At 35.5% G+C, this 23484-nt stretch overlaps 2 protein-coding genes across 4 annotated transcripts in view; one reads left to right on the plus strand and one right to left on the minus strand.

Annotated features, from left to right (window-relative positions):
- Positions 1 to 7453: 7453 nt before the first annotated feature.
- The window catches only part of LOC125668157 (titin-like), a 72303-nt gene continuing 56272 nt past the window's right edge, over positions 7454 to 23484 (plus strand). For 2 of the 3 annotated variants that reach the window (XM_056164120.1, XM_056164119.1), the window contains exons 1-5: positions 7473 to 7627; positions 18897 to 19095; positions 19326 to 19430; positions 19863 to 19932; positions 20084 to 20256. In XM_056164120.1, the coding sequence (XP_056020095.1) occupies positions 7562 to 7627; positions 18897 to 19095; positions 19326 to 19430; positions 19863 to 19932; positions 20084 to 20256 (613 nt within the window). In that variant the 5' untranslated portion in view covers positions 7473 to 7561. Of the gene's footprint in view, positions 7628 to 18896; positions 19096 to 19325; positions 19431 to 19862; positions 19933 to 20083; positions 20257 to 23484 lie in introns of all 3 variants that reach the window. The other variant, XM_056164118.1, reaches the window with a different exon arrangement.
- On the minus strand, positions 10700 to 12595 carry LOC125668156 (uncharacterized). The gene is made up of 2 exons (XM_048901971.2): positions 11811 to 12595; positions 10700 to 11695 (listed from the first exon to the last, which is right to left on the minus strand). Exons 1-2 carry the CDS (start codon positions 12080 to 12082, stop codon positions 10960 to 10962), a joined length of 1008 nt encoding a protein of 335 aa, XP_048757928.2. The 5' UTR covers positions 12083 to 12595; the 3' UTR covers positions 10700 to 10959.

Genomic DNA, 23484 nt, shown 5'->3' on the forward strand with positions numbered 1-23484 from the left:
CTTGAATTTACAGCGACTTGCGTAAAAACCATTGTTATCACTACAGTATGGAAACCGTAAATTGTACGAACACGAAATGTTCACTAAACTTATTGCCTGATCAATTGTAAAAGATGACTTCCGGTTTTTGATGGTTTCTCGATCCGTAACGGGAATTAATGCCCTTGAAAGTTTTCGATTTCGCGTAGAAATTTACAACTCCTAAAGTATTTGTCGTAGGAAGACAGGACCAACTGAAGTGACATCCCTGACCTTTGACCTTGAAAATTAGGTCAAGGTCAAAGGTCAAGGTCATCTAGAAACTTTGAAAATAAGCAATTTTCACACCGTCTAAAGCATAAAAAGTACAGATTAGGTATAATATGCACAATAAGTCAAGAACCAACTTAAGTCAATGCATTGCATTACGACTCTGAACTTTGACCTTTCTTCGATTTACAGCGACTTGCATAAAAACCATTATTATCACTACAGTATGGAAACCGTAAATGGGACGAACACGAAATGTTCACTAAACTTATTGCCTGATCAATTGTAAAAGATGACTTCCTGTTTTTGATGATTCGTTGATCCCTAATGGGAATTAATGCCCTTAAAAATTTTAAATTTAGCATAGAAATTTACAACTCCTAAAGTATTTGTTGTAGGAAGACAGGACCAACTGAAGTGACATCCCTGACCTTTGACCTTGAAAATTAGGTCAAGGTCAAAGGTCAAGGTCATCTAGAAACTTTGAAAATAAGCAATTTTTATACCATCTAAAGCATATAAAGTACACATTTTTTGTATTCAGAGACATTGTTTGAATGTCTGAAAAGGTGGAAAGACCTCTAATTGTTCACGAACAATTAGGATTACTAGTTATTATTATTATTATTAGGGCTTTCCACCTTTCTGTGGAAAGACCTTTTGTTATTGTTCTGTTGTTTATTATTATTATTATTATTATTATTATTATTATTATTATTATTTGTCTTCTTTTCTTTCCGCCGCGAGAAGCTCTTGACGTTTTAAGACTTATCGAAAAACAATTTAGACCATCATATTTGAAATCTCGAAACATGCTCAGATCTCACCCTGCGTATTTGATCTTTGACCCCTAACGAACTGATGGGACTTTACGCAAAAAACCCTTGTTATCGGATCACCTCGAAAACCGTAAATGATAAGAGCATGAAACTTTCACTAAATTCTTTAGTCGATCAAGCTGAAGCGTTGTAGTGTTTACTTTTAAGTTTTCAGTGATCCCTAAAGGGAGTTAATGGCCCTGAAAGTTTACGATTTTTACGGAAAAATTCAAAATTCCTAAAATATAAGTCGTAGAAAGACGAAACCAACTGGAATGGAATACTTGACCTTTGACCTTGAAAATCAGGTCAAGGTAAAAGGTCAAGGTCATCCCCAAAGACCAGAAAATGGCACTTTTTATACTCTCTTTCCCGCTTCAGATAGCAGTGAAATACCGTAAGGGTCAGTATGGAATTCTGGACGGGTCTCCGTATCATGAATGACAGCTCTCAATTTGGACCCCTCTGCGAACCGTGGCGACGCGCGTTGAAAACCTTGTTATCGCTACTCCTCCAGAACCGAAAGTCATAGAGACACGAAACTTTCGCTGAGGAGTTCCCAGTGAAACTCCCTTGCAGTGAGAAGTCAACCGAAGGGAACCGGAACCCCTTGAGCAGAGTTATTGCCCCTGCAAATCTCCGATATCGTTATTTCAGCTTCTAACTTGGACAGGAATAGACCTAGAGACACGGGAGCACTTGCCAGAAGACCGATGACCTTGACCTTCAAAAGGAGGTCAAGGTCAAAGGTCAAGGTCACACACCTCCCGGTGCGCGTCCGTGGTGGTCCACAATACAACACAACAGGACTTGCGGTCTCTCGGCACGTCCTCCTAAAAGCACACTATATCCATGCACATTGACGCCTGTCCTACGTTCAAACACACATCAAAACAACAAGAAAACCCTTAAAATTCCTTTATTTATGGTCTTTGGATGTTACGGCCTTTAAACAATGGCTTTCGTGGCCCTAAACACTTTATAAGTCACTTGGACTTCTTTGTCATTAAGCAAGTCAGTCTGGTGTAGTGGTAGAGAGTCTGTCTCCATGATGGAAGTTAAGCAACATTCATCGCGACGAGTAGTTGGATGGGTGACCGTCGGAAGTGTTTTTTTGTTGGTTTTTTTTTTTTGTTTTTTTTTTTTTTTTTTGTTTTTTTTAAAAATAGGATTTAGGCGTTGTCCGGTTAGGCGATAAAAGTGAAGAAGTATTGAAGTTTAAAATGATTTGAAAATTAATTTTCAAGAAAAAGCACTGAAAAGGTGGAAAGTCCTCTAATTGTTCGCGAACAATTAGGATTACTAGTTATTATTATTATTTGTCTTCTTTTCTTTCCGCCGCGAGAAGCTCTTGACGTTTTAAGACTTATCGAAAAACAATTTAGACCATCATATTTGACATCTCGAAACATGCTCAGATCTCACCCTGCGTATTTGATCTTTGACCCCTAACGAACTTATGGGACTTTACGCAAAAAACCCTTGTTATCGGTTCACCTCGAAAACCGTAAATGATAAGAGCATGAAACTTTCACTAAATTCTTAAGTCGATCAAGCTGAAGCGTTGTAGTGTTTACTTTTAAGTTTTCAGTGATCCCTAAAGGGAGTTAATGGCCCTGAAAGTTTACGATTTTTACGGAAAAATTCAAAACTCCTAAAATATAAGTCGTAGAAAGACGGAACCAACTGGAATGGAATACTTGACCTTTGACCTTGAAAATCAGGTCAAGGTCAAAGGTCAAGGTCATCTAGAAACTTTGAAAATAAGCAATTTTCATACCGTCTAAAGCATATAAAGTACAGATAAGGTATACTATGCACAAGTAGTCAAGAACCAACTTAAGTCAACGCATATCATTACCATTCTGAACTTTGACCTTTGTTCGATTTACAGCGACTTGCGTAAAAACCATTGTTATCACTACAGTATGGAAACCGTAAATGGTACGAACACGAAATGTTCACTAAACTTATTGCTTGATCAATTGTAAAAGATGACTTCCGGTTTTTGATGATTCGTTGATCCCTAACGGGAATTAATGCCCTTGAAAGTTTTCGATTTCGCGTAGAAATTTACAACTCCTAAAGTATTTGTCGTAGGAAGACAGGACCAACTGAAGTGACATCCCTGACCTTTGACCTTGAAAATTAGGTCAAGGTCAAAGGTCAAGGTCATCTAGAAACTTTGAAAATAAGCAATTTTCGCAGCATCTAAAGCATATAAAGTACAGATAAGGTATACTATGCACAAGTAGTCAAGAACCAACTTAAGTCAACGCAGATCATTACCATTCTGAACTTTGACCTTTGTTCGATTTACAGCGACTTGCGTAAAAACCATTGTTATCACTACAGTATGGAAACCGTAAATGGTACAAACACGAAATGTTCACTAAACTTATTGCCTGACCAATTGTAAAAGATGACTTCCATTTTTGATGGTTTCTCGATCCGTAACGGGAATTAATGCCCTTGAAAGTTTTCGATTTCGCGTAGAAATTTACAACTCCTAAAGTATTTGTCGTAAGAAGACAGGACCAACTGAAGTGACATCCCTGACCTTTGACCTTGAAAATTAGGTCAAGGTCAAAGCTCAAGGTCATCTAGAAACTTTGAAAATAAGCAATTTTCACACCGTCTAAAGCATATAAAGTACAGATTAGGTATAATACGCACAATATGTCAAGAACCAACTTAAGTCAATGCATTGCATTACGACTCTGAACTTTGACCTTTCTTCGATTTACAGCGACTTGCGTAAAAACCATTGTTATCACTACAGTATCGAAACCGTAAATGGGATGAACACGAAATGTTCACTAAACTTATTGCCTGATCAATTGTAAAAGATGACTTCCTGTTTTTGATGATTCGTTGATCCCTAACAGGAATTAATGCCCTTAAAAAATTTTAATTTAGCGGTGAAATTTACAACTCCTAAAGTATTTGTTGTAGGAAGACAGGACCAACTGAAGTGACATCCCTGACCTTTGACCTTGAAAATTAGGTCAAGGTCAAAGGTCAAGGTCATCTAGAAACTTTGAAAATAAGCAATTTTTAATACCGTCTAAAGCATATAAAGTACACATTTTTTTGTATTCAGAGACATTGTTTGAATGTCTGAAAAGGTGGAAAGACCTCTAATTGTTCGCGAACAATTAGGATTACTAGTTATTATTATTATTTTTCCTCCCCGTGATTTTGAGTTTCAAGATTTATCGAAAAGATTTATAGTCCATAAGAATGTACTCCTTAAAAGATTTTGGCAGTTCACCCTGCGTATATGAACTTTGACCCCTCAAGGAGTTATTGCCCCTTTTGCAATAAAAGCTTGTTATCGCTACTCCTCCGAAACCGTACACCGTAAAGATACCAAACCTTCACCAATGTCTTCGACTAGTCAAGGAGACTCTTCAATCTATTCATTGCGAAATGATTCGTCAACCCCTTTTATGAGTTATTGCCCCTGAAAGTTTTTGATTTTTACAAATAATTGAAAAAATTTAAAACCATTTATCCTAGAGACATGGGACTAACTGCATTAGAATCTTCATCCTTTGACCTTTTGATTTATATGAAGGTCAAAGGTCAAGGTCATTCAAAATATGAGAAAGTTAGCTCTTTTTATATCTCTTTTGTCTTTCAACATATACTACATATCATTGCATCTTTATTTTGTCCTTTTAAATCTATTTTAAAGATTTAATTCCTGTACCTTAAGACTGACCCTTTTAAAAGTTATTGCCCCTTAGAGTATTAACCTTGTTATCGCTACTCCTCCGAAACCGTACACCGTAAAGATACCAAACCTTCACCAATGTCTTCGACTAGTCAAGGAGACTCTTCAATCTATTCATTGCGAAATGATTCTTCGACCCCTTTTATGAGTTATTGCCCCTGAAAGTTTTTGATTTTTACAAATAATTGAAAAAAATTAAAATCATTTATCCTAGAGACATGGGACTAACTGCATTAGAATCTTCATCCTTTGACCTTTTAATTTATGTCAAGGTCAAAGGTCAAGGTCATTCAAAATATGAGAAATTTAGCTCTTTTTATATCTCTTTTGTCTTTGAACATATACTACATATAATTGCATCTTTAGTATGTCCTTTTAAATCCATTATAAAGATTTAATTCCTGTACCTTAAGACTGACCCCTTTAAAAGTTATTGCCCCTTACAGAATTAACCTTGTTATCGCTACTCCTCTGAAACCATAGACCGTAGAGACACCAAACCTTCACCAATGTCTTCGACTAGTCAAGGAGACTCTTCAATCTAGTCATTGCGAAAAGATTCTTCGACCCCTTTTATGAGTTATTGCCCCTGAAAATTTTTGATTTTTACAAATAATTAAATTTTTTAAAAACCATTTATCCTAGAGACATGGGACCAACTGCATTAGAATCTTCATCCTTTGACCTTTTAATTTATGTCAAGGTCAAAGGTCAAGGTCATTCAAAATATGAGAATTTTAGCTTTTTTTATATCTCTTTTGTCTTTCAACATATACTACATATAATTGCATCTTTAGTATGTCCTTTTAAATCCATTTTAAAGATTTAATACCTGTACCCTAAAACTGACCCCTTTAAAAGTTATTGCCCCTTACAGTATTAACCATGTTATTGCTACTCCTTTGAAACCATAGACCATAGAGACACCAAACCTTCACCAATGTCTTCGGTTTCTCAAAGCAGAACTTCAACCTATTCAGTGTGAAAGGATCCGCTGACCCCTTATGTGAGTTATTGCCCTTTTATGTGTGTGTGCTAATCGTTAACTTTTAAACGGATAATCAAAGAAACATGGGACCAACTGCAATGTGATCATTGACCTTTGACCTTGAATATTAGGTAAAGGTCAAAGGTCAATGTCACTTCAAATATTGAGAATTTAGCTCTTTTTATATCTCTTTTGTCTTTCAACATACATCATTTTTCATTGCATCATTAGTATGTTCTTTTAAAACCAATTAAAACTTCTTTCTTGGCCCTTAAGCCGGGCTCCTTTAAAAATTATTGCCCATCTTACAAATAAAGCTTGTTATCACTAGTCCTTCGAAGCCGTTAACCCTGGAGATACCAAACCTTAATCATTAATGTTTTGTACTGATTTAGTAGACTCATCTATTTAGTGCGAAAGGATTCACCAACCCCTTTAAATAGTTATGGCCCCTGAAAGTTTTCCAAGTTTACATTGACTTGACATTTTTTTTGGCCTCATTTAACCTACTGAAGAATGGATCAAGATTGAAGGTCAAGAAACAAATCCAGAAAAGGTGGAAAGACCTCTAATTGTTCGTGAACAATTAGGATTACTAGTTCTTTATTGTATTTTGAGTTTCACTCAGTTTTTAATCCAACAAGTTTTTTGTGGGGGACATTGTTCCAATGTCTGTGGCCGAACTGGGGAGTCGGTAATGGTATGTGATGACTGTTTCTGCTCCAAAACCTGGTTGTTTCCCCCACCTGCTTCTAAAGCAGGGCGCAATTTACAGTACTAAAAGTCGTACAAGTTAAAACAAGTAAACTAATAGTGGGGCCACCACCGGGGACGGTTGGGCCCACATCCACCTCACTTCAGTGAGGGGATGCTACAGTCTGATGCATGTTTGGGGCTTATGTCCAACATGATAATGTACATACCAGGTAGCACTGCAGGAGACAGAGTGAGAAGGGCGGGTCTCGCTTACCTCCTTAGAACGCTGGCGTCCGTTCAGGTCTGGGCACTGAATGTTTTACTCGGGCCCCCAGTGTACCCCTTACAAGTTAAGTTAAACTGGCTCACTGGGCGACTCCCCAGTTACCCCACAAAATTTTCACATGCGGCCGATATTGTCCATTTCAGTATATCCCGAATGTGTCATTGCTGTTATATGAATAAATTGGTAAACGTTGCTTGTGTCTGTTATTCACTGCAATGAGTCATAAACTGTTATTACAACCAGTTTTTTGGTTTTATCTATCAGGCGGATTCTTTAATTAATTACATTTTATTTGCATTGATATCTCAATTTCACTGTTCCTTATTTGTTTGCGAGGCACTGAAATATAATGGGTTAACATGGATACCGTATGTTGTGTGCAAGGGTACATTGTAATTTTGATTACTAACAGAAAAAGGTACCCTAATGATTATTTTCTTGAATGTTGTATTATATGTGAATGTGACAACTGGTAATACAAACTAAAATTTAGGTTTGAAAGCTTACCAGCCTTTTCCAATTTCGTTTGTATGTCGCCTGTTGTCATATTTCAAACTTGTTTGATGGCCACCAGACAAATATTTTTACATAAGAATAGGACACATTGTTAAATATCTGAATTTTGAGCATCATAAAATTTATTTAAATAGACAACTCATTGTTATTGAAACACGACTCTGGCAACACATGGGTAAATTTGCATTGGTTGAGATAGGAATTTATTTGTGGAGCAGTCAGTATTACTGTAAGAATGTATTGTCCTCGGCTAAGACAGATACCACATAATGCAGCCATTCTGTAGTGTATTCATCCTTCAAGTAGTTTTCTTATGGATTTTTCCTTGTCACTGGGTAAGTTGTATTTTGTTTTTTCTTCTTTGAATGGAATAGTGACAATGCGATGTTTCATATGACAGTATGATGTCTAAATCAGGAACTACGTGATGGGTGCTAAGATATTCCTTTTGGCAGTTGAACTATGTTCAATCCGATTTGGTTATCACACCAATACTGTGCAGTAGTTTTGTATGGATTGTAAGGGTTCTGTGAGGGCTAGTTTACTTCTGTGATACCATTAATCATCTTCCATGTAATTATCCGTATTAATTCAATTTTGCTGATTTACATGTATATCAAATCATTTTTTATATGGAAACTGTTTAACATTGTTAGCAGATTTGACAGGCATTTTAAAGTATGTCAGCGGTGTGCGAGGGATGTTCGATATGTAATGTATATTGTACCACAGCGCGATAACGCTTTGCACAATTTCGCGGATAGTGATACTACTGAATAGCTCTATTCAATACCTTTCCAACAGTATAAACACGGACCTTCAGCTCCACATAGTTTTAAACTTATAGTCATTTCAATAGAGCCAGTCGTTGACCACTGTTGTAAAAATGGTTGGGAAACAGGTTGAGAATATTGAAGAAATTAGAGCTTACATAAAAGTTCGCACAAAACTCGGTCATTCGGTAATGCAGATTTTTACTGAATTGGGGAAGTTTATGGGCTTGATAAGGTATCTTATGAGACAGTTCGTAGGGAGAGAAAGACATTTCTGACTGGCACAGTGTCCGTCAAAGATGCAGCAAAATCTGGCCGAACTGTGACTGTAACAGGCAAGGCAAATATCTCGAAAGTCAGGGAAATAATTGAAAGTGATATCAGATACACGATTCGTGATATTGCCAAAGCTGTTGGCATATCGATATCGCGGGTGCATTTCATTTTAAAGAGTATTTTGAAAGTACAAAAGATGTATGCCGGATGGATACCGCATGTATTGACAGATGACCAAAAAAACAAAACAAAAACAAAAAACGGGCACGAGTACAAACCGCTAAACAATTGCTCAAAATGTTTCCCAAATTCAATCAAACACAATTTACAAACATTGTTAGTGGTGACGAAACAAGGGTTCACTATTTTGAGCCAGTAAGAATAATTGGAAACAAAATATGACTAACTAAACACGGTAGAAGGCCTGTAGTTGCCAAAAAAACCATAAACACAAAGGATGTTCTTTATTGTATATTCTTCTCATGCAAGGTGAAGATAACGAACAGTGATCAATCTCATAACTCCTACAAGCAATACAAAATAGATAGTTGGGCAAACACGGACCCCTGGACACACCAGAGGTGGGATCAGGTGCCTAGGAGGAGTAAGAATCCCCTGTTGACCGGTCACACCCGCCGTGAGCCCCATATCCTGATCAGGTAAATGGAGTTATCCGTAGTCAAAATCAGTGTGCCAAGAACGGCTTAACAGTATGAAACACGTCAGACAGCATTTGACCCAATGCGAGGTTGTATTGACGAACTAGATCGTTATAACGACCATAGAATTTGTGAAATGCTGACTTCAATCGAGACTGTTGAAATCCCTGTACCATCAACTTGTTTGTCAGTAGCTTACCTCGATTTAAAAACTGACTATACCCAGAACAAGCTCTTGCATATCGAATCAGTTGAGATATATAAACACCATATGCAGGTGATAATGGAATATTGCTACATAAATGTGGGAAGTTGACGATGGAGAAGTTGAAATCATCCCGTTTGTCATACAGTTGAGTTGTCAGTTTGCCGTTAATGTCTACTTTCAATAAAATATCTAAGTATGAAGCAGAAGTGGACGACTCTGTGGTGTCCTTGATTTCGAGCTCACAGGGATATATCAAATCGACATATGAATGAAAGCTATCATTGTTAATAGACAAAACGTCATCGATATATCTAAAAGTCGAATTGGAGGTCACAGCGAGAGATTTTTTCTTCTCACGTAGAAGTTTTTGAATAAATTCTGCTTCATATGAATATAAAAACAGGTCAGCTAACAAAGGAGCACAATTCGTGCCTATGGGAATTCCAACAGACTGTTGGAAGACCTGATCACCAAAGACCACGAAGATATTGTCAATGAGGAACTCTAGCATATTTTTTATTTCAACTTCAGAGTACTTGTGCGTGGAATCAGAGTGGTGTTTAACAAAGTAAGTTTTTGAATGACTGATCACTAGATATGAATATTTCCGTTCAAATTCCGGTGCCGAAGGGAAAATTAAAGTGTTACAGGTCAATATTACGGAGATCTTATACTTGAAAAGCTCAAGAAATATTATCATAAACGACGCCCTGTGTCAGGATTTAGGCATGTTCGTTTACTTCATGATAATGCTCCATCACATACATTTGAACTTGTGAAGCAATTTTGAAGTTTGAACTTCTTGACACACCCACAATACTCTCCAGATCTAGCCCCATGCGACTTTTTCCTTTTTCTAAAACTTAAAACGTTTCTTATCTGGTCGTCGTTACAAGTCCCGACAAGCCCTTGGCTCAGCCATCAGTCAGTGCCTCAGAGGTCTACCTAAATCAGCATACTGTGACACATTTCAGAATTAATTTAAGGGATTGAAATTATGTGTTTAAAACCGCGGAGAATACTTTGAATGGATGTAGTGTTTATTTCAGTATTTGAGTCGAATGCTTTTGAGATATCGTATACTACACATTACATATCGAACAGCCTTCGTATGTTTCATTTTCGAGATAAGTAGGCAAAGTGTAATAATTTCAGAAGGTATTGTAATGTTTTCTAAAAACATTTGCCATAATATTTTAACAGACGATGGGTCATATATAACAATAAACTTGAAAATGTAAAACATACTCTTCCGGCATTATAAAAGTTTGCTTTATAGTAGAACAGTATATAAATATTGCATGCAGTTGAGGGTAACATTGAAAATTTTCACCCCGAGAAAACCATTGTCAACCGAGGCGTAGCCGAGGTTGACAATGGTTTCTCGAGGGGTGAAAATTTTTAATGTTACCCTCAACTGCATGCAATATTTGTTTTATTATACTGAATGTTATGTAAACAACAAAAACAGAAAGACATGTACTTCAGTAATTTATCTATGGTGTTGTAAACAAAAAATTAAAGTAAACATGGTGATATAATTCAAAGTTAACAAGCTTAAAATTGTGAATTCTGTAATAATCAACAAATCACAGTCCTGGATACAGATCACAGTTTGCTATTGTTTTTTTAAATCTATAATGTTTTCAATATTTTAAAGATGTAACAAGAAAAAGTCAAAATGGCGAAAGCAATTCAAAGTAAACAAGTTTAAAATGGTAAATTTCTTTCATAATTCAACAAATCACATTTCACTTTTGGGGACCAAAATTAAAGTTCACAACACAGTTATTCATTGTTGGGTAAACATGAAACCCTGTACTAGTAGATAAGCTTGTGGGTATTGCATTAAGATTCAACACACTTAGAGGCTGAGCATTTGGAACATTTTCACTGCTAACAACACTGTGAGAAAGTTCGTCAAAAGTGGAATCACTGAAAATAGAATCTAATTCTTCAGGCGTTATTTCAGGAAACTCGTTTTCCTTAAGACTTGTTCCTACAATACCGGTAGCTGTAGAGACAGTATTGGCATCAGAATTTGAGCGTGATTGACTTCCAAGTATTCCACCAAGGCATTCAGACATTTCTCTCTTTTTAGTATCATTTAGGCGACAAGCATAACTACGAATGGAAGCCTCATTTTTGTGGCCAGAGGCACACATGATGTGCCTTGCTTCCACGCCTGCGTTGTCTAACGCTGTGATGACAGTGGCCCGAATTGAGTGATTGGTATAAATCCTCGATAACTTTCCAAGTTTAGAAATTTCAGGCATCATGTTGGAAAGAATGTTTTTCCCCAAAGGAGATTTACAGTACCAAACAGAACTGTTTTCGTCAAATGAATTCAAGGGTCGCTGCCAAAGTGCATCAATTTCAGGATGTAGTTTATTCAGATACTTTTTGAAAGAAGTAACTGGACACTGAACATTTCCTGGCTGGGAATACATCCTCGCCTCTCCAACTGTCTCATCCGGTGCACTAGATCTAAAAAAGATACAGGGATAGTGAAAATATATAATAAACTTCAATAAAACACCCAACCCCTCTTCCCAGAGAGAGAGAGGGGGGGAGGGAGAGAGAGAGAAATAGAAATTCTAACCTGTGGTTTTTATCAGCTTCATCTATGGCTTGGAACACAAATTCTCGTCCACAAGCATCTATGTCAGTTGAGAAAGTACTTTTGGTCATATTCCTTAAGTTCTCACGGCCTCTGCGACATAAGTAAAACATCAAGTCAAACCACACCTTATTTTGGAGACCACAGGGTGTTTCGGTATTAAAAACGGTGTTGTTGGGCTCGTAAAGTTGTTTCAAATCCTCCGAAGAAATTGCTGGCTTGTGATCAACGGAACCAAATCCCTTTTTCTTCATGTCAGTTAGGGTTGCTTTAAACACCTTCTTTGATTCACTGAATTCCGGGTCAGTCAAAATATCTACTTGGCATGAATCCTTTATGAATTTGGCGAGTCCGTACCTTATACTGTTCAGTGAGCTTACTTTCAAACTACTTCCCGACTTTGTTCGAATGGCGACGTAAAATAATCTCAGATTTTCGTTAAGCTCCTGTTTACTGAAACTCTCGAACTCAGTACTTTGACTCCTCTGGCTCAAGAACGAACGAAATAAGTTGACAGACCTTTTTATCGTCCTTTGCGTGCTTTTCGATTCCTTTTCATCTATTAATCTTTGTATTTATTTCTCTCCCACTACAGCAAACATGGTACAATGAACTAGTAAACAAACGTCTGTTGACATTCAATCAATCTACGTCATGCGATATTTCGTATATTAATACGGGTATTCGCATTTATTACAAACGCTCAAACGACGTCGTCTAGCAATCTACGGCGAACCGTAGGCGCATAAATTTGACGCATGTGATACTTTTTTATAATATCACCCGTTGTCAAGTACTGTTACCCGTTGCTAGATACTATCACCCTGAAGGGCGTGTTTTCTGTTCTCAGAGGGTAACAATATGTTTTTTCCAATGCTTCTCGACCAATCAGATTCACGTATTTTACATGAAAGTATAATAATAAGTAATACATGATCAATTTTGCCAAATAATCTTAACGACATAAATTAAGATATTCAAAACTGCATTATGTTGAATGTACAATATTGTTGCATGGCGGATAAACAAAGTCCAAAAGATATTTCAAGTAACCCTTTTAAAGTGTATTTGAAAAACCAGTCCTTGGTATTTAAAAAAAAGTACGCATCAATGCTGATCTTTGTATGAGCTTACAGAGGAGTTCATTATTTAAAATAGATTTTGATATACCAAGAGCTATGACATGTGTCCGCCAATTGAACGATTTTTCTTTTGTTCTTTGTCATAGAGTTCTGCTGCAGTTCGTTAATTCTTGTTTAGAATTCTTGTTTAGAAACAAGATATACGAAAATACGTCCTTTTTCTTCCAATCTTTAAAAACTGTTTGTATACTGACAATAACTGACAATACTGACAATAACTGAATCCAGTGTGAACATTTTCTTCGAGTAACCTTTTAGGTTTAAAAGGCTATCTTTATAAATTGAATATATCATCGACTTTACCTAACATTGCGTTTCACTGTACAGAATATTTACCTATGAAACTATTAACAAGAGGCAAAATCCTCATCTAATGCACAATTACATGTATGCCATCCATATAGATATGTGTACACTATCGAAATCCAATGAAAGGGACAAAATCTAAATTATTGCACTATATCGAGTCGCTATATCTAACCGCCCTGTCAAAATATGTCCGTCTATTAGAATTTGATTGGTATAAAACGTCGGTGTAAAAGACATGATATTTCGAATCTTATCAGTATAAAATATATACATGTAATTCGAAATTTTTATAGTAACGTGTATCTATAAGAATAACTTTTAATTGTGTAGCTTATATTGACGCATTTTCTTATATCGAAAAATCCTAGCTAAACTGCCCAAGACGAATAAATTAGGAAAATGTCGACCGACGGCATGTTGTGTGTATGAAGTAGCGTTAACTTTGATGCTTATTGTTATAACTTGTGTTCCCTAACGTAAATAATGAATAATCTGAAATATGAGGCGTTGTTATGACGTAACGATGTTATGTTTTCTGACTTAAATACATGTAATTAGACAATTGACGAATGAGGCGTTGTTATGTCGAATAATAACGTTATGTTGGTTTGAATTGCGAAAATGTAGGGCGCAACAATGTTGTGTTCTCACACGTGAATACATTTAATGAGATACTTGAAGAATGAGGTGTTGTTACATTGTAAAATAATACTATACATTTATTGCATGATAGTGAGGCAGATATAAAGATTTATTCACCCAAGAAAAATCATATTCCCCGAGGGCAACGGTATATGTTTTTTCTTGGGTGAAGAAATCTTCATATCTCCCGAACATTCATGCAATAAATTGTTTATTATACCGAAACAAAGCAAGACCACAAAATTGTATTTGAGATTGGAGTTTACTCATCTATACATTGTACATGTATTTACCTGAGATCGCCCTAGCAGTAACACCGCGCCGTCAACGTATATATAGAAGGTACAAACAGCGAAATACAGTGATATGATAACCAGTTTATGTATTTCCATTCTCCTTGAATGCTGATTTACTTGTTTGTTTTTGTATCAACCAGAATCAGGCGATTTTAAAACTGTATATCAGAGACCCGCATAGTGTGTGCCTTACGAACTATGAAACTGGAATGCCTCGGACTTATTGTGAGGTCATAATACACTTCGTCTACTTTGACGTTAAATTTATGGAAAATGCACGAAGCTGCCCAAGGGGAAATATGATAGGGAGATATGATGTTTGAGAAGGAGATATGGAATTCTGTCATCCCTGGCATGTGACTGTTTAGACCAATCAGATTACGCGTTGCATAGAATTCTCATACTAAGGTATAATAATATGCTTACTCGACCGAGTGTGTGATTTTTTTCTGCAAGAGTGTATGAGCTAGCGATACAACCATGTGTATTGCCTAACGTAATTAATCTTGAAGAGGGGAGGCGTTGTTAGGTCGTAGAATAACATTATGTTATCTTAATTTTCACTGGAGTATGAGCTAGTGACGCAACCATGTTGTGTTTCCTGGAGTAGATATTGGTTGATTGATTGATTGATTGAATATTGTTTCTCTCGAGAACCTTTCACTAACGTGGAAACGTCAAAATTGCCGATGAAGGACTGCAAAATTTAGGCCTATGGTCGGCGCTTATGGTCATTGAGCAGGGGGGGTCTATATCGTGCCACACCTGCTGCGACACGGAACCTCGGTTTTTGCTGTCTCATTCGAAGGACCGCCCCATTTAATCGCCTCTTACGACAAGCAAGGTGTACTAAGGACTTATTGTAGTAGTTTTATTCAGGCAGAACAATCATTTTTGTATAAAACATCATCAAAATATAGATGAATAAATACACATGTCAACTGTATAAAACTTAGCATACCAAATGTTATCACAGTCATTTTATCACAGTATTGTCATCACTTACAAGATATTTTCACCGCTGCATTATGTACTTATATCACAGTATACCAAGGATAACGCATTAAAGCAGAAATATGACTGCTTATTTCCAATGGGGTCCTTGAGACTTCAAAAGTATATATATGCAAAGTGAAGATAACGAACAGTGATAAATAAATAAATTACAACTGAATGGCATGGACAGCAATGTTCAAATATTTTGGTAAATGAATGATGTAGTGTGGCCCGAATAGAGTAACATCAATGTACAATTAAAAAATTAAAATGAATAATAAATCGTGAATGAGGTTCAATTTCTATATATACAAACTTCATATTCTCCCTCTAGCGGAATTCTTGTGGAAGCATCTTCCATCTACCTAATGATTTGAAATTTACATTAATATTAACGTACTTAACTTCAAATGGTAAATAATTCCAGTCTATCATAGCATGATAGCAAAAATTGGAGCTATCATAGGCCCCCACCCTTGGAACCATGAGATTAAAATTGGACCCCGCTCTAGTAATATTGTTGTTTCTGAAATAATGCTCGTGCAAGTATCTTGGTGCAAGGTCATGAAAAATATTAAAAACATGATTTAAATGCAGTTTTCTAACTCTATCAGCTACACAGAGTGTGTTAACTGAATCAAAGATTTCGCAATTTATAGTGGTTATATGGCCTATATTTTGGATGAACCTGATTGTTTTGTTTTGAAGAACCTGTAATTTCTTTTACAAGGATTTAGATAAACCTGCATACCATGCAGACGAGTAGTAATCAAAGTAGCATTGAATAAGTGCAGATGCTAACGTTGACATTGACTTTCTGTTTAGCAAAGCTCCATTTCTGTACAGGAATTTATCCCTTAGTTGACCTTGGTTGTAGTCTCATTCACAATGACATTGCATTTCAAAAACTTATCAATAGTTATCCCTAAATATTTGACCTGATAACTTGCTTTGATGACATGATTATGACACTTTACTTCAAACTGACCTCGTTAGAAAGCTTGCGACCAGGGCCGAACAGGATACATAAAGTTTTCCCGAGATGAAGTGACAACTTGTTGTCTACTAGCCAATCGGAACAATTTTCTAGGACTTTGCCAAGTTTCATTAAAATGACATTTGAATCTCTGTGTGAATACAGGAGTGCACTGTCGTCTGCATATAAGATCAACTTGCAGTCTTCATCGACGCTAGTTGACATGTCATTGACATAACATAAAAGTAATAATGGGCCTAAAATACTCCCTTGGGTGCCCCAATGTAATTTCCCTATGGTTAGAAAGCTTGCCCCCACACCTTACCACGTGAGACCAGCCTGTTAAGTATGATTTAAACCAATTACTTTCAATTCCTATAATGTCTAACTTATTACATAAAATTTCATGATCAACAGTATCGAACACCTTTTGTAAATCTAACATTATCATACCTGTAAAAAGTCCTTTGGATGTGTTCTCCCTAATACGATCTAATAAGTGAATAAGACAAGTATCAGTAGAAAATTTGCTTCGGAAGAAAGATTGGAACTCATACATGTTGGTTCTTTGTAGAAATTTTTTCAATTGAACATAAACACTTTTTTCAGGGATCTTTGACACAACACTTAAAATACTTACTGTTCTATAATTACATACTTGCAGTGGTTTGCCCTTCTTAATATATTTTGATAACACTTGCCCCTAGTTTCAAATATTTAACAGAAATATCATTCAGACCAGTGCTTTTTGTGACATTAAGATTTCAAAGTTCTTCATATACAAAAGTTTTGCATACCACATTTAAAACAAGACGGTTGTTATATAAATTTCTTTCTTCATAAAAACTTCTAAAATATTCTGACAGTATGTTGTATGTACCTTTAGCAGTGGGCAAGGCGTTTACAAACTTTGAAGCAACAGTTGTGAAAAAAGTGTTAAAATGATTAGCTTTTTCAAATTCATTATGGTAGATGTTATCATCAATATTTAGAACAATCTTTTTGTCCTCCTTCTTTTGACTTCTATATCCAAGATTCTTCAATTGTTGCTAAAGCCTTTTTGGATCATATTTGTTTTCTTCAATTTTCCATGATATATGTTCTTACTTTGCTTTCAATATTTTACGTTGTAATAAAATCTTGATCTAGACAATTTGTTGTGATCTTGTTTTCTACTTCTTCTAAAAATGTCTAAAAGTCTATCCCTTTCTGTGATTCGTTCTCATATTTCATGATTCATCTATGGTTCAGTTCTTTACTTTAACCTCACGTCTTTGATGGGAGCAAAATTACATTTAGAAAATATCTTTGAAAGTAATCCAACTATTTTCTACATACACGATGTATTCAGACATTGTACAACATGACAAGTCAACTTTTTCCAATTCCTCAATAAATAATTCAGAATCAAAATTCTTCATGTTGTTATGTCATAAGATAACGCAGTGCTTTACTGACTGGGTGTTTAGTACCTTTCTGAACAAGTGCGTGAGCTTGAAGCGTTGGTCGTCACTATGTCATAGAAGTATCTTTGATTTAAGAATGCTTGCGCTGCTTTAGTATACACTTTCTGTAGAGATGGCAACATTTATACACTTCATTTACTTATTGGATACTATGTTTCTTTAGAAAGGCTTCAAGATAAATATTTCTTTAATCTGTAAAATGTGTACACCTTGGTTCCAATCTTGCATGAGTTGTGTTTAACAATGCAAATTGCATAGCGCGTACACGAAGATTCTGTTCAGTTTTGCAATTAATCTGGAATTTTCCATTATAATTGTTCTTGCTATGTTATAGGTCGATAGATCTATGCGATCTGCTTTTACAATAAAGTGAGTTTGGTGTTGTTTTATGTAACTGCAAAGTTCTTGATTCTCAAGGATTTTCCTCTTCATGCTGTTTTACATTGAATCATCTGATATGTCCTGATGTACTTTTTTTTGTAGATCATGCTTTGTGATACACATCATCGGATTACTTTGATATTATAAGTTTCTTTCCTTAATTTTGTTTACAAAACGGTTTTTGTTTCACAGGCATTCTGAAGATTTGAAACGATGTTTGAATGTCAATAGGAATGGTATAAATGAAAATACCTGGACACACGTTATCCATCACGAACATTCATAGTTGTTACGTCCTGACTAAATTCATTCATATTACGTTTTACCGTCTTCTAGAAGTGAAGACACACTGACAGTCAGACTCCAAATACATGGCAGCTGGACTTTGCTGATGTTGAACTAAGAACGAAAAAATAAAGTGGATACGTTTGCAAGCACTGTTTAGCTTTCCCAATTATTCTATATGTTGGAATATTTATACATTTTGCTGGGTCTCATAAATGTTGGTCAAAACATTTATGACATTCTCCTTTGACAAATTCTGGATCAGACACCTCGTAAATTCTGTGTTCTCTTATTAACCTAATATAAGTGATATTACAAGAGTTGCACCACACTTTCTTCCTAATATGATTAAGAAGGGTTATTGTCATTGCTTTTCTCATATGATTATTGATTTGTAAAGACAAAATAATTTAGGCCAAATAAACTTAATGAAAAGTCAGGATACTGACTAAAATTAAAAGTCAATTCAAACTGAAAACCTAATGATATTTCACCCATTTGTTTTCATTGCCTTTCAAAGTGGCAAAATTAGATAGATATTCATATGAAATGGACTTTTTTCTTTTCTTTTTCAGACATCAACTTCCACATTTTTGGTGTTTCCGGTAGACATTTGCCCTAAAAATGAGACTGAAGTGAAAGAAGCCTCGGGAAAACTTAATTGTTCTATTGGTTACAACGAAACTAAGAATGAGTATCATTGTGTACCCGTGTCAAACCTCACACAACTTGTCGAGTTTTGTTATCCGAAAACAAGTGGATTGATAGAAAAAGGTATTTGAAATATAAAACATGTAGTTTAAGTACTCACTGTAGTATATATTATCTGTACCTTAGTGAATTGAAATATCACTTCATTACTTTCATGAGGGTTTGTTTAAATGATTTTTAGTTATATTCGTTAGTAGACAACAACCATGACAATATCTTTGTAATGGTAAAGTACATTTGAATGTTCGTTTTATTTCTACTATTTTACTTCAATCAGTCTGTTTATGTTTAAGGTCTTTGCATGGTTCTTTCGGAAACCACTTTGGATGCTCGGAAGTGCCACAAATTTAACGATGGATGTCCTAATATCCATTACACTTCCGAGATGATGTACCAATGTGAGTATGAAATAATTAAAAAATGGTGAAGTCAAGACAACAAACAGTGATCAATGTCATGATTTCTAAAAAAAAAAAAAAAAACACAAATACAAAAATAATACTAGGACACACAAAGACCCCCAGGATACACGGTTGAAAGGGCTTACTCCTCCTAAGCACTTAATCCCACCTCTGGTATGTTTATGGATCCGTTTTTGTCCTGCTCTGAATTTTGTATTATTTATAGGAGTTATGAGATTCATCGTCATCTTCACCTTGTCATCAAAGTTCATGGATAAGTCAAGAAAAACGGTTTCCTTGAAATTTGATATTCTCTCAGTTAAAACAAAGCTGCATGTTTCGATTCCGTAGTCTGATACTGCAATGAAATAACAAAAATCAAATCAACGAAAAATAGTGGAACAACAATATATGATTGTATTTTGATAGTTCCTGTCTGTTCGCTGATCAATAAAGAATCCAAATGCTATTTGGCAGATCCTGCATGCCTTTCTCTATGGTATGTTTTCAATAAATACACAACATTTAATCTGCGTTTTAGAATATCATTCGACAAAAATAAATGAAATATATCAGTAACGTTCACCATGATAATAAAGTTCCTAACGTTTTAATGATTTTTCTCGATACCTTGATTACATCTTTTACAGGCAGCCTTCATCTACCCCCCGTCTCAAAACCACAACTAATAGAAATACCCCGATGGATACAGGTACAACAACAATGATTACAGTGATTGGGATTTTTACTCCTTTGAGTCTTCTGGTTCTATCAGCTTTTGCCTACTTCATGTTCAGAAGAAGACGAATGAAAAATGAGAATGGTAATGTAAAACATTCACTTGTCTAAATTATATTTAGAACATACGGAAATCCTAAATGAGCAAATGTAATACTACCTTTGACGCTTTCATGCTCGATAAAAGGATGAATCAACACTCACTGTAATTTATATTGAAAAAAGTAGAATAAACAACAAAGTATTTGCTTTTTATTCCTTTTCTTTTGCTGACATCGCATTATCCCATGGGATAACATCACGTTATGACATAAAAATCTACTTTCTGTTTTGTTGACAACAGACTTAGTATCTTTGATTAGCGTAGCCAATAAATTATAGAAAAGTTCTATTTCATATTTTCACTAAAGGATATAAATTACAGAATACAGTGAATGTTTTATCAAGCCTCATTTTTACGCCTCACGAAAAATATTATCGTAAAGGAACAACTCTGGACATACTGTGCCACAAAATATGTGAAAAGTAGACCTGGCGTAAATCAAATATGGATTCTCAAAAAGTTTCAAAGACCTTTAGAAAATTTGAAATTACAAAACTGTTCTCAAATCAACATTATGTATAAACCTACGACTTTTAAACAATTCACACCACCATCCCTCACAAAAAGTCCATTTTGGCACCAAAGACGTATGCTTCATCAATAACAATGGAACACAGACAGAAAGTATTCATATCTTGTGATCGGTCGTCCAAAATACTTTTGTAAGCATCACTCTGATTTTACGTAAAAAGGCACTTTAATTCTGCTAGCAACTACTCAGAAAGCGATATCAAAAGATGCTGGTGTTCTTTATTGACAAAATATATGTATTCCATCGGTGTGATTTGTGCACCTTAATTAGCTTCCCTGTTTTGTTTTGCAGTATTTTGAGACATGATTTATTCAAAAGCTTTAAATTTAGAAAGACCGTTAACCTGCCGTTAGCTCAAATACTGTCTGACGTGTTTCATACCAATTGCCAGGCCGTTCTTGATACGGATTACTCCGCTTACTTGATTAAGAGATAGCGCTCACGGTCGACAAGGGATGTTTCACCTCCCTACTTACCTGGACCCCGTTTTACAAAAGGTCTTATGACTAAGACTAAAAGTGTTCCATAGTTCTAAAATCTAGTCAACTTAATAAATTTTGTGAAATCAGACCTACATAAAAATCACAGATCAATTATCGTAAAAAAAATCACAGTTCAATTACAAAAGAAGGTCTTGGTCTTAGTCGTAAGCTCTTTTGTAAAACGTAATTCAGATCGCACATCTGCTGTGTATAAGAGTCCAGTACTCTTAATTTTGTATTTTTATACGATTATAAGATTGATCACTCTTCGTCATCGTTACCTTTTTATGATCAGTAAGAAATTCTCGCTTTGGCCTTTACTCGGAATACATTGTCGACGTTTTCTTTCATTCTATGTCGTAATGTTAGATTTATTCCTGCTTATGGTGTTATGTCTTTCAACTGATTATGCCATAGTCTGGTCTTTATACATGTATAATCAAATCTAACCCGACAAATATGTTGATAATACAGGAGTTTAAAACGATTCATTTCAAATCAGAATTTCGCACATTCTATGGTCGTGATAATGGAAGGTGAAGATAACTGACAGTGATCAATCTCACAACTCCTATAAGGAATACAAAATAAAGAGTTAGGTAAACACGGACCCCTGGATATACCAAAGGTCGGATCAGGTGCCTAGGATGAGTAAACATCCCCTCTCGACCGGTCACACCCGCCGTGAGCCCTATATCTTGATCAGGTATCCGTAGTCAAAATCAGTGTGCCAAGAACGGCCTAATAATCGGTATGAAACAAGTTAGACAACATTTGACCCAATGGCAGGTTGTATTGACAAATTAGATCGTTATAACGATAATAGAATTTGCGAAATGCTGACTCTAAACGAGACTGTTTTATGATTAGCCGTAAATGTACATATCATATGGTGTAACTATATCATAAACAAACTTTGAAGTGCCTAGCTATTATACTTTATCCACCTACATGTTCTTGTTCTTCATATTCTTTCAACTATAGCCCGGCTGGACATGTTATTACGGGTGATGTTAATATAATTGAAAATGACGACCTCTAATCACGTATTCTAAAAATCCTAAGTACAGATAACCTCAGTCTTTAATTGGCGACATACCTTCATCTCTATTATGAATTTTGTCAAAGATTATGCCAGACGATGGGCTAAATATGTAAAATTAGGAACTTGATACATTGTCAGAATGGATTAAAAGCATAAGAGGAATATTAAAATTCCGCATTAGACATATAAAAAGGAAAGTACGTACCATCTATCCTTCTGTGTTTATTAAACCAGAAGTGATAAAAGAATTAGATAGAGTTACATATGAGGAATACGTTTTGGTTCCAGCTAACAAAGCCGGTAAAATATTGTCTTTGTCTGTAAGGCTTATTATTACAACTGTATTGTAAATGAACTTGGCATTAATTCCATTTTTGATAATATTACTGCCCTTTCAAAAGAGAATTTTTTTCAAAACCATGCTTCAGTTTTAGACACATTTGATATCCCAATCAATGGGTCGAATAAATATGAGTTACCGTACTTATACTGGATTCCTAAACTTCATAAAAATTCTTACAAACAAAAATACATTGCTGGATCCAGTAAGTGGTCTACCAAGCCCCTATCTTTGCTCCTCACAACAATATTAACAACTGTAAAGGAGAATCTTCAAACTTACTGTGCGACTACATATGGCAGAAGTGGTGTAAATCAAGTGTGGATTCTAAAAAAAATTCTAAAGAACTTTTAGTAAACTTGAAATCGCAAAGCAAATCAATAACATCAAAACGTATGACTTTTCATTACTTTAAATGACCATTCATCACGATAGATTAAAGACTAGACTTTTTGACATCATAGACAGTTGCTTCTTCAACAAAAATGGTAAACGCAAATATTCATATCTAGTGATCAGTCATCCAACAAATTACTTTGTTGAACGTCACTATGATTCCACTACAAGTATTCTGAAATTGAAATGAAAAATATGCCAGAGTTTAACATTGACAATATCTTCGTGGTCTTTCGTGATCAGGTCTTCCAACAGTCTGTTGGAATTTCCATGGGCACGAATTGTGATCCCTTGTTAACTGACCTGTTTTTATATTCCTATGAAGCAGAATTTATTCAAAACTTTCGACGTGGAAAGAAAAAATATCTTGCTGTGGCCCTCAATACGACATTTATATAGATCGACGACGTTTTAT

The sequence above is a fragment of the Ostrea edulis genome, chromosome 4 (genome assembly GCF_947568905.1).
Source record: "Ostrea edulis chromosome 4, xbOstEdul1.1, whole genome shotgun sequence".
NCBI lineage: Eukaryota > Metazoa > Mollusca > Bivalvia > Ostreida > Ostreidae > Ostrea > Ostrea edulis.

Bases quoted from the DNA above. Each gene is read 5' to 3' on its own strand.
- LOC125668156 (XM_048901971.2), bottom strand. From the start codon at position 12,082: ATGAAGAAAAAGGGATTTGGTTCCGTTGATCACAAGCCAGCAATTTCT. The intron at 11,696-11,810 runs GTTAGAATTTCT...TATCTTTTTTAG, and splicing joins GAAGCTGATAAAAACCACAG to ATCTAGTGCACCGGATGAGA.